At 38.5% G+C, this 12726-nt stretch overlaps 1 protein-coding gene and 1 non-coding gene across 2 annotated transcripts in view; one reads left to right on the top strand and one right to left on the bottom strand.

The window, feature by feature from the left end:
• LOC140296621 (uncharacterized) overlaps positions 1-12726 on the top strand; it is a 581862-nt gene that overhangs the window by 545268 nt on the left and 23868 nt on the right. The window contains exons 9-11 of the mRNA XM_072379734.1: positions 3110-3821; positions 7751-7775; positions 7868-7936. Coding sequence (XP_072235835.1) covers positions 3110-3821; positions 7751-7775; positions 7868-7936 — 806 coding nt within the window. The remainder of the gene's footprint in view (positions 1-3109; positions 3822-7750; positions 7776-7867; positions 7937-12726) is intronic.
• LOC140300955 (5S ribosomal RNA) lies at positions 12289-12407 on the bottom strand. Its single transcript, XR_011914884.1, has one exon. It is a non-coding gene; the product is annotated as a 5S ribosomal RNA (ribosomal RNA).

Raw genomic sequence — 12726 nt, 5'->3', positions numbered from 1 at the left:
CTCAAAAAGTGAACTGACTGCAACTCTCCATAAAAAAAAACACATTTTAAATGGAGACTGAGGGCTTTCTACGCTTGGCATATAAATCTGACAAAATCTGAAGCGTTTACGGAAGCAGTCACGTGGTTGGGACGGGTAGTCAGGTTGCGGACGTCATCATTTTCGGCTCCTCCCCTAAATTAAGTAAACCGTCTCCTCCATTACTCCAAACACGCTTCGAAGCCTCAGCACATTTCAGAACATCACTACAGGAAGCTGCATGCAGGTGAGTCCAGAAAAGAATACATGTAGCGGTCAAACATTTGCAGAAATGTCTTCAAAGTGCTTTGTGTCATTGGTTTGATTCCTGCACCTGGACACGGGCAGTCAGAACATGTACTAAAGAGTAAAAAAGTTCAAATAACCTGGCTGCTATACACAGTTAGCATGTCCTGCTAATGCTAATGCTAATGCTAACGCTCTGCTAACCGTTGTATTCAAAGCAGAAACCAGAAACACAACATCAACTATAGATTTCAATAAGCCGGCCAGATGGACAAATAAAATGGAGCTTTATCCTTTTAGCTGTGTGTTAAACACATTTTCCACTAAAGCTGCAGTTTTCTAAACTTTTTTCTGTAGTTTTAAAAAATTTAAAAAAATTTGATAATCAATGTAAAATTTAGAATTGTTCTTTCCGGGCTTATCTGGGTATCATTTAGCTTTTTGATAAAACTGTGGAGTGAAAACATGTGATATGATGTGTTTAATGTGTTTTAGTGTTTAAAATCTTAAAATGGGATTTAATTATGGTCTATATAAATGCTTCAATTACATTAAGAGTTTATGTTGTTTGAAGAGGAGTTATAGCATGATAATATAGATTTGTCAGTGATCCAGGAAAGTATCACAGGAGCAGTAGAAATATACAGTTCAGTATCAGTGTCTGATTTCTCAGATTTACACTCAGAAGCCCATTAAAAGACAGTCTGACTGTCCTCTTCAGAAGTGTCTCATGAAAGCTTCATTATTCAGTTTCCTTTACATATCCAATATTTTCTTTTATCCACATATCAAAAAGGACTGACCGCATGATAAAAAGGTTGTACATGTCTTTACTCATAAAGTCCACCTGCCAACATCTGGAGTTAAAATGGAGCTAAAATTATCTTTATTAGGAGGATCTGTGCAACTTTTAGGAGCTGATACTCTGATCTGACCACAACACAAGATCACTTTTTACTCTTCAACTGGACACATAAGTTTACCAGGTAAGATAATTTCAGAATCAAAATAAAGGAGATTGTAGGTTATTAAAACACTCCTTTATATTTAAATGATGGCCTCAAAATGGTCCACTTCATGTTGTTCTTCAGAGTGTCTCAGATCAGTCAGACAGCTCCTGCTGACGTGCTGTTAGCCACACAGAACTAGATCATTCCCCCACTGAAACATCACATCTTCTCAGTTTCAAGCCTCAGTCCAGACTGAAGCTCCCTGAGTGCTGAACCGTGGGCTTCAGAGTTTAACCTGTGACAAATCTGAGATTACTCTGTTACTTTTGTGGATCCATGACAGCTTCTGGAAATGAGAACAAATTTAGAAATAGAGAAAAGCTGAACTTCAGGCTTTGGGATGATATTGGGACCCTTTCCTCAAACAGTATCATTGTCTTAATGTAGTAAAATGATTTAAGTTGATCATGTTACACTGACTCAGATGAGATTCATGGGCTATTGCACACAGTGGGTGTCATTCTACAGAGTATATTATACATTTATTAAAAATAATCTTCTGAATTTGATCAAAAAGCTCCAAATATTTTGATCTGTGACCTCAGTGGGTCTTTAAAGAACCAGTTTAAAGTTCACAGGAATTTAAATTAAAACCACGGTAATAAGTTTAATTAAATGTGACTAGATGGTTAAAAATTGTCCACAAAGGTTTTCAAGAGAAGAAGAAAAGTGGGTGTGGCTTAACATGCTGCACGCCACAGCTGGATCTTATTGTATGTACTGACAGTTTCAGACAGAGTCCATCAGTCGGAGGACCAGGACCAGAATGGAGCAGCAGAACCAGGATCCAAACCCCTCCACTAAGAACAGAGCCGGTTCATCCTCTGGTTCCACCGGGCTACAGGTCAGTGTGGAGGACATTAAAGACACGAGGACGAGTGTCGAGGCTCCGTGTATCGTCCGCTTGTTCTGCTTTTACTTCAAATGTGGAAAAAGTGTCAGCAAAGTATTTCCTGGTTTCATCTACCCTCTCTGATACAGATGTGCTTAGACTGAAAATATGCTGCAGGCTGAATGATCTGCTGGAAGAAACTCAGTGGCCAGATTGTTGTTGTGGGACATTTTCTGGCTCTCAGTCTTCAGATTTGAGAGGTTCAGGAGCTTATATTCATTGTTTGTGTTTAAAGTCTCTGGATTACATGAATTAAACCTGGTGGTGGTAATACTTCTGGGTCTTTAATGGTTAGATGACAGGTTTGTAGATCTCTCTACCTCAGGGTAAAGAGTTGTTTTAGAGCGAAACAAAGGTTGAGTTAAAACTGTTTCCCTGATAGCTGTTGAGCTCAATGGCTGCAGACCTCTGGGTTGTAATCTGGAACAAAGGGATAGTGTAATGAATGTCATGTATTACCACCACTGTTACTTTTATTCATTTAAACCAGTGGTCATCAACCTTTTTCAGTCCAACCTCTACATGGTGTTTAACTGAACAACTTGGACAAGACTGTGCTTCATTCTATCATTTAGAAATATTGTAGCACAAGTTCCTTTTCAGAATTTCATCATGATAAAAAATAATTCGTGAAAGCGCAAAAAGCAACAGTTTACTGATTTAAAAACCTGAACGTGTGCAGAACACACCAGAGCACAGTGTTGACAGCTGAGGGCACTTATAAACACACTCTCAGCATCTCAGCACGTTTGATCTGAGATATTGAGACCTGTGGCTCGGTCTATACACGTCCAGTTAGAATATGTTGGTTAGCTTAGAGAAATCTTTTCTGTGAACTTTCAAAAGGATCTAATCCTTCTTCCTCTCTGTCATTCCAGAAACATATAGCCCAAGAGGGCTCCAGATGTCACTCCTGTAAATACTGTGGGAAAGTTTTCAAAAGATCATCACATCTGAGGTATCATCAGAGGCTTCACACTGGAAAGAAACCATATAGCTGTGGTCAGTGTGGGGCAGCTTTCACTACATCTTCCTATCTTAAGATACACCAACGTATTCACACAGGAGAGAAACCTTACAACTGTAGTCAGTGTGGAGCAGCTTTCACAACATCTTCCTATCTTAAGATACACCAACGTATTCACACAGGAGAGAAACCATACAGCTGTAGTCAGTGTGGAGCAGCATTCACAACATCTTCCTATCTTAAGAAACACCAACGTATTCACACAGCAGAGAAACCATACAGCTGTGGTCAGTGTGGAGCAGCTTTCACTCAATTATCTCACCTAAAGACTCACCAACGTATTCACACAGGAGAGAAACCATACAGCTGTGGTCAGTGTGGAGCAGCTTTCACTCAATTATGTCACCTAAAGGCTCACCAACGTATTCACACAGGAGAGAAACCATACAGCTGTGGTCAGTGTGGGGCAGCTTTCACTCAATTATCTGGTCTAAAGACACACCAACGTATTCACACAGGAGAGAAACCATACAGCTGTAGTCAGTGTGGAGCAGCTTTCACTCAATTATCTGGTCTAAAGACACACCAACGTATTCACACAGGAGAGAAACCTTACAGCTGTGGTCAGTGTGGGGCAGCTTTCGCTACATCTTCCCATCTTAAGACACATCAACGTATTCACACAGGAGAGAAACCTTACAGCTGTGGTCAGTGTAGAGCAGGTTTTGCTCAATTATCCAGTCTAAAGACACACCAACATACTCACACTGCGGATAAATTATTGGTTTAAACCAACAATATATTTTACGGCAGATAAGAAAGCATTCACCTGGGAGCAGCAACAGGAACTACCAATCAGAAGAATTTCCCTTGTTCAGAATAAAAATCTTCTTTGTGGATTACCACCTTCTCTTGTCAGGACTTTTGTTCTGAATGTTCTGTGGGTAGCACATGTTTAAAGAATCATTGAAAATGCTTTATAATTTGTTGGGAAAGTTGGGAACTATGGACAGATCTCCCACCGTTCAAGATAAATATGACATCAGTTGTGAGTTGATAGACGGAACAATATCAGTGCCTTGAGATGACATTGTTTTAATTTGGCGCTATATGAATAAAACTGAATTGAATTGAAAATGCAATCTTTTTTAAAGTAGATACACTTTTTATTCTATTATACTGAACATATATGTTTTGTTTAAAGTTAAAATTCACAAAGTAGCTGTGCACCAGCTGTGGGTATGTTCGTAAACATACAACATCTTTAGAAGCAATATATCATTTCAGTTTGATGTAAAGTCTAGCTTTACACTTGTTTGTATTTCATTGTTCTGCATTTTATTAAAGGTTAGATGTGAACATTTCTCATGCGTTTCATCTTCTTGCTACAGAGATATTTAAAAAAAATTGTGTTTGGTTCTAATCTTTGTGCTAATCTTTCCCAAAGAATTTTTAACGCAGTCTGAAAAAGGTTTGGAGTTGTTCCCTGTACTTTCCAGACAGCTGTTTGATTGTCATGACTAAAGCTGAAACTTAAGGCTGTTCTAACACTAAAAGGACACGAGGCTCAACTTCAAGCTGTGAAACTATGTCAAATGTCTGTGTTGGTGTCATGAAAATTCTCTCAAAATGAGGCTCAGAGTCGCTGGAGACAATACCAAACATTTATTCTCACAGCAAGGAGTCTGCATGACATATCAAGAAGCTGACACAGATTTGTCTGAGTTAAAAAACAAAACAATGATGCTATCGCTATTTAGTTTCCACTTTGTTTATTCTGTACATTTCTGTATATAACAGTGCTGAGCCTGAGTGAGATTTCAATTTCCCAGAGGCAACCTCCCAAAGGGATTAATAAAGTCATCCATCCATCCATCCATCCTATGAGATCACTGGCCACACAAGGTTATTCGACATTCAGTCAAACAAGGATTAGACAGAAGTTGAAATAAGATAGATAGGAGGACTCTCAGCACACAGTGTCTCTTGACCCTGCAGCATCTCACACGTGGTACTTCCTTTTTGTCATAATATAACTTCATGATTTTTTTTAACATATCTCTCCTGTTTATAATAGAAAGGAAGGTGTAAATTCACAGTAGAGTCATATATACACATGCATTTTTTTGTATATCTTCTACGTCATTGTCATTGTTAAACAGTTTGTTATGTTGACCTCTGTTTGTTCTTGGCTCTCAGTCTCCATGTTGCTGATCCTGGATCTGCTGAGATGTCCCAGGTTATTGTTGGCTTTGATCCTCATACATTTAACTTTGTCCTGAGAAAGAACAAGTTCCAAAAAGAGAAACAGGGACTGCTTTTGAATTTGACATAGCCTATATCATGTCAACGTTCATTTGGGTCTGCCGTTTTTCATTTAGTTTCAGACTTGTTATTGGATTCAAATGTTGATGAGTTTCTGTGACAGATAGGCTCCAGTCCCCCTGAAACCATGTAAAGCAAATGGAAGGATGGATAGTTTGTGGCACCTTTATTCATTCATTCCACTTCGGTATTGAAATATTTTTGTTCCATTCATTGTAAAGTTATCCTGAAGATAACAGGCAGGATTTGAACCAGCTGTTGCACCACTGGCAAGTTATCGGTCACCTTGAGACTCTCTCTCTAAAACCTTATAATCAGGTTAGAAATATAGGGGTAATATTGAACTCAGACCTGAACTTTAACAGCCACATTAAATCAATAACATCAGCAGCTTTTTACCATCTAAAAAAACATGGCCAGAATCAAAGGAATAGTGTCTAAACCAGACTTAGAAAGACTAATCCATGTATTTGTCTCCAGCAGGTTGGACTACTGTAACAGCCTGCTCACTGGGCCCTAAACAGGCTGTAAGACAGCTGTAGTACATCCAGAACGCTGCTGCTCGAGTCCTGACTAGAACCAGGAAATACAACCACATTAGTCCAGTGCTCAGGTCTCTGCTCTGGCTTCCTGTTGCTCAGAGAATAGACTTTAAAACAGCTCTACTCCTGTACATCTCTGACATGTTAGAGCCATATGAACCAACTTGAACTCTGAGAACCTCAGGGAGGGGTTTCCTGCTGGTGCCCAGAGTCAGGACTAAACAAGGTGAGGCTGCGTTTTAGTTTTATGCTCCTAAAATCTGGAACAGTCTTCCAGAAGATGTGAGACAGGTCTCAACTCTGACAATGTTTAAATCCAGGCTGAAAACAGTTCTATTTAGCTGTGTATATGACTCTCTTCACTTTTCATTCAATTGATTAATGATTATTTTTTGTTTTATGGAATTATTTTATTTGCCTTCTTGTGATTTTATGTAGCTGTAAAGCACTTTAAATTGCCTTGTGTACAAATTGTGCTCTAAAAATAAACTTGCCTTGCCACATGAAACACAATCGATGTCATTTATTCACTTGCTACTGTACTGTTTGCTACCAACAATCAATAAAGTATAATTAATTTGATTTAAAGCATATTTGTGAGAGTGATCTTTTTTTTCAATGCCATTTATGCTTTTTACAGAACAGTTGATATATTTAAGGATGGTTGAAGGCTGGTTAAAAGTAGTTAAATATTTCTGAAGCCGATTCTGATCTGTTTACATGTGCAAAATGATGTAATATTGTTTTACATGCGCTTAGTTGGAGAAAGTTGGAGAGCAAACTCCAACAAAACAACATGAGGGAGGTGTGGAGGTTTTTCATCGGTGGCCATGAAAAAAAGAGTGGCCAGGGAATGGAAGGAGGCCACTGAGTTAAACTTGTTCTTTAACCCCTCTAACTCCTGATCCCTTACCATCTCCCTCAACCTTATCTTACCTTATGTCTGCATCTGTGGTCCAAATCTTCAACAATCACAAAAACATTGAATGATATTACAGAACTCCTGCTTCATGCTTATAGCAGCAGTTTTATTGAACAAAGTGCATGAAATTGGGAACTTTAAAATAAACTACAGTGTAATACAAAGTGTCATTAAACCTGGCTAAGAATAAAAAATTCAAACGTTTTATTATACTAAGCTGCTGACATCAAAGCACGACAATTTAAAACTTGATTGAAATCTTTGTATAAAATTTAAAAACTATTTCAATCAACTGAAGTGAACCACAGCACAGCAGTAAGTCAAATAGGATATTTTACACAGCAGTAAAGTTGCTTTGAACATGAAAAAATCACATTTATAAAAATATAAAACTATTTACAATTACTATGTACATATCATTTCTATATGTACAGTGAGTTATTACAGAATATTTACAGATTGTTAAGGCATATTTACATCTAAGTCCTCCAACTTGTCTACAGCAGAGGTGAAGTCTTCATAGCATAAACTCTGTTGTTCAGACCTTTTGATGAGGACATCATCTTTACGGGGCAGAATGTCTTTCTCTTGTATCTTCTGTGTCCCTGTGTTAGTCGGTTGGATGTTTTTAACTTCTTTAACAGATAAACTGTCGAAGTTGTTGGCAAAAACAATGTCCAAATTTCGCTCGCACCGTCTCTTCGCTTTCTCTGACATGTGATTGGCTGCCTGCCTGGTGAGTCCGGCGAAGCTATTGGTAGTCTACGGTCAAAGTTCGGTGGGCCACCTGATTGGTCAGTTGTCTACGGTCGCTTTGCACGACCGTAGACGGAGCCCTGCGAACTCCCCAAATGTGGGAATCTCAGCTGCATAATTTCTGGTAGTGGGGGACTGCGTTCGCGCTCTCCCCTGATATCAATTCTGAGAGCTTAACGACTGGAGCAGGGAAAAGCTCCAGTGGAAACAGCATCCTGGGAAGAGATGAATTCACTGCAGAGATCAGTCAGTCCTCAGGTAACACAGAAGCTCCACTCTGCTTTGGGATTTTAGCTTTTAACTGCAGAACTGTTCATATACAAGCTGAACCAGAGGAAAGTGGAGTTGAAAGATGAGACTATTGTACGAATTAGTTCTTCACGTGTGTTTTTAAAATGTGTTCAACTGTCGACAGCCGGCTTTATGACTTTATATTTATGCATTTAGCTTTTATCCAAAGCAACTTACAAATGAGGATATAATGATGCAGCTAACAATAAGGTACACGGAAGGAACACCATTAGCCAGGCTCTGTCAGAGGTGACAGTGTAGAAATGGAGTGCAGGCATAGAGGGAAGCACAGGTTAAATGGCAGATTAAATTTATACACCTGAACAGGGACTTGAACCCTGGATCCTCAAATTAGACGTCTGATGCTCTGCCAACTGAGCTGAAGCAGGGGAGCAATAGTCTGTATTAGAGGCGGAAGAAGAGGGAAAAGGGGGAAGGAGAAAAATTAAGGAAAATAAGCCATTTTGAGAAAATGAGTGGAAAAAATGGAAGGAACTTGTAGTTATTTGTGTTTCTGCTGTCCATTTCAAGTAAAAGCAGACAGTCTGGTGTATTCATTTGAGAAATCTAAACTAACATGACACTCTGCTGTAGAATAGTGCAGGAGGCTCTCGATCCAAAGCTCGCCGGTTCGATTCCATCATTGGACATGAGACAAACTTTCACCAAGTGTTATCAAATGTAACTAAATGTACTTTTATAGTAATTTTTACATTTATGAATTGAGTACTGCAACATTGTAGTCGTCTTCTATGAATGAGTTGAAAAAACTGAAGACACTCACTGAAATGTAACAAATTTATTACTAATTTTACACACACACAAACACTCAGAAACACGTGTGAAATTAAACCTGAAGCAATAAAAACAGGAATAAATTAAATTCAAAATAGAAAAAATAAATGACAAATAACAAATAAAGTAAAAGCAATAAATGAACAAATATAGAAAATAATTAAATTTAGGAAACATTACAACAAGAGCAACAAGAGTACAGTAATAATAATAAAATAGAATGAATAAAGAAATGATAAATACCAAAATAAAATACATACAATAAATACACAAAAAATGTTTAAAGTTATTAATTTCTTTATTTATTAAGTAATTTAGAACAAGAAACAATATAAAATAGAATAAAAAGATAAATAAAACAAAACAAAATAAATACAATAAATGAACAAAAGAAGAAACTAATTAGAACAGTAAATTAAGAAAAAAAATTATTTTAAAACTATTTACATGCATATTAACATGAAAAGAATGATCTGAAACACTTTTTTTCCTCCCTCTTTCTCCTCATCTCCTGCATCCATTCTTCCAGTGACATTCTGTTATTTTTGGGACAGTATATATTCCCATAATACTGCCCATGACCATTTTCTTTTATGCGCGGCAGGTGGCACTGACGGCATTAGTTTTCTTCCACTGTGCGGGTGCACTTACGCTCTCCCGGTTGGCGGAGGTGAGGGCAGGGGACCAGACGGCACAATCTGTTTGTTTCCAGTTGGGATGACAAACACAACTGGCACAATGAAGGGGCTTAAAAGTACAGGAGCTGGAGGTGGTGGCTGACTGAACACCTGCCTCTGAGCTGCTGACTTCTGCTTATCCACTGCCTGTCCAGCTGTACTCTGGGGAGTCAGGCAGGTTGACCCCTTGCAGCAGAATGCTACTGTCCTGCCTCTTCAGCCTCTTATTGCGCCACTGAGTCAGTGTTGTTTGATTGCACTACTCTGCAGTTGTTTGATCAAGTGTTTCCCAGGATTTTAGGAGACTGTGGTGGGAGAGTCTCTGACCCTCGGGGGTTTTAATGTGTGTGTACGTTTTTAAGCCTGATGGATCACACTTAAGTGCATTTTGAGACCATGGATATAAATTGCTGTATATGAACATACGTTGATAAATAAGAACTTACAAAGGCATATCAGAAGTATTTTAAATTTAATTCAGAATAAAACAATACCAAAAACGAACTCACTTGCTGAAGTTGATTACGGAGGTCTGATTTCACCTAAAAATGAAGATAACTGCAATTAATCAAAAGGAATGAAAGCAGGAGGTGCCTTTGGAACACACATTTTGTACCCTAGTCTGGTTATGTATCCAGTTCCCTGTAAATGGATTAAATATTAGGCACACCACTCAATGTAAGTGGAGAGCAGTTTAAGTGGTAGATGACTGAGAGAAAAAATGCATTTTAATGTGGAGATATTTTTATTGCAGCCCAGCGTCCTACTCGGATAGCAAGGAAACATGAATCGAAGTTTAATTTGGGTTAACTCCGTCAGTACCGGTCGTCAATCAATTTCCACCGGTTGAGTCAACATTCATTTTGCGATTGAAATGTCAGCGACGTCTTCGATTGAAAATGAAACGTTTATTCAGTGTTGATTTGTCAACGTTGGATGCTGAACCTGTTCTATATTTCTGCCGGATGCCGGAGCACAACGCAGCAACACTGCACAGAGCAGCTCGCGCGGGACAGGAAGTCGTGCGCAGAAACAAAATAAAACACCCCGTTCATTTTCAAAATAATAATAATAAATAATTTTCTGTGGTAACTTGCCCTTACTTCAGGAGTCACCATAATGGTCCTTCAAAAAGCCTCAGAATGCCCCATTTTTACCTCACATTTCAAAAGCTCCGCAGCGCCCTCAAGGTTTTTTAAGATTTCTGACACATCTGAAAACATGATGTTGAAATGGAGTATTGTTTTCATTTCTATCAGTTTAGTATTTGACTGTGTTTATAGATTCAAGAGTTTTATTTGTCACATACATAATCATACATAGTACAATGTGCAGTGAAATTTTCTTTTTACCTGCTACCAAGAATTAAAGATAAGAATTTAAATATAAATATGTCGAAAAAAAAGAACTTGGCACAATAAGTCCACACAAAATAAGAGAAAATGCTTCAGTAAAAAAGTGTCGAGTGTAGGGTATTAAAATATAAGTGTAAAAATGTACAATATTAACAATATTATTGATGTTAGCATTAAGGTTTTTTATATTCTTCACTAAAGGGAAAACGGGACAGGGAGGAAAAGGCTGAGCCAAACCAAGCTCATCTTTGGGCCAATCAGCAAGAAGAGGAGCAGTGATAGAGGGAGAGCAGGTACTCTAAAAGGAAGAGACTATGCCAGACCTGTATACGTTTTAAAAGTCAGATGTATAATGCACGATAATTGAAGTATTGTGTAAGATTATAATAGAAATATGTTCAAAAGCTGGTTTTCCTTAACAAGAGTGAACAGATTAGACACTATCATCAACATGATAGTGAAATAGGGCTTGGGTATCTATTTTAAATACTGAAGGAAATATGAAGCATTTGTATATATTATCCCTCTGTCCCAGGACAGTTCATTCCTTTTTATTCCTAATCCATGACTTGATGAAATTCATTCTCCAGTTTTACATTGTAACTCATTTGCAAATCATTTAGGATGAGGCTGATGTTCTCTGATAACAAACAAAACAAATAAACCTAAAAGTCATTATGATGTTGTTTTTCTTCCTTTAGAACTCTGAAAATGGCCAGATTTAAATAATGGAATTAAATAAATTTTCAGGGGAGCCCCCGAACCCAACTAGAAGTTCTGACTCATGACCTCAGTATTTTTTGGGCCTCTGCATCTAAAACCTCACTCAGGTAAAAGAATCAAAGTGTCATCAGCAACATTTACTAACACTTCCACCAGTAAAAGTATTTATTCTGCAGAGCAGCTCTCAGTGTTTGCTGTTAGATATAAAGTTGCCTGTTTGACAGTTTAAAGTGGCTGCACGTGCACTTTTTCTATCTGGCCTCAGTAAATCTCTGTAATTTATTCATTTGTGTTTGTAAAACATTGGAAACTTTATTTCTGAGCCCACATCAGTGGGTTCTGGTTGTTAAAACATAGATGAGGAGACAGTTCAGTGTGTGAGGATAAAAGCAGAGGAGAACCTGGGACATCTGAGCAGATCTGGGATCAGCACCTTGGATATCAGCAGGGATTCTTAGGAAGGAAGGAAATGGGATGAATCTGCAGACTGCAGGAAGATCTGTTAACAGTCTGCAGACTAATGTGAGACAATAATATTTGTGTGTGTTTGGTATCCAGAAGAATTGAGACAGATGAAGTCACTGTGAGCTGAGCAGTGCTGGAAGATGATATGACAGAGTGACCTAAATGAGGTTTGTGTGTGCGCTCATTTCCAGTCTTTGACAAAGATTGAAAAGTGAATTTATTTGAGTGATTTCCTTCCTGATGTGAAGTATGTCATGAAGCTGTCCGTGTTGAGTGAGCAGCAGCGCCTCCTGCAGGTGTAAAGAGCTTACAGCACCTGGTATTCCCAGGCGGTCTCCCATCCAAGTACTAACCAGGCCCGACCCTGCTTAGCTTCCGAGATCGGACGAGATCGGGCGTGTTCAGGGTGGTATGGCCGTAAGCGAGAGAATCAGTCACAAATCAGCTTTTTATAGATGCTGAAACAACATCTATTACTGTGTTCTGACTTCTAGAATATAATGTAACTGTTTAAAAATGAGCAATTTGTGATGATTTCATCTAACTAAGCAGCCTTGGTCTCTCTGTGTGACGCTGAACACAAAACTACACACAGGGAACAGAAGAGGTCGACAGACACTAAGTTATCTGAGAGTCTCACTTTCAGCTGCAGAGAACCAACACGAGAGAGAAGAACATGTGCAGGATCAGCATCAGCCTCTCAAGCCAATTAGGTGAAAAAATAAAAGGAATATATGGTTCC

The sequence above is a fragment of the Leuresthes tenuis genome, unplaced genomic scaffold (genome assembly GCF_036924035.1).
Source record: "Leuresthes tenuis unplaced genomic scaffold, fLeuTen1.0.hap1 SCAF_1, whole genome shotgun sequence".
NCBI lineage: Eukaryota > Metazoa > Chordata > Actinopteri > Atheriniformes > Atherinopsidae > Leuresthes > Leuresthes tenuis.
Note: the sequence above shows the minus strand (reverse complement) of the source record. Positions and strands in the feature narration are given on the sequence as shown.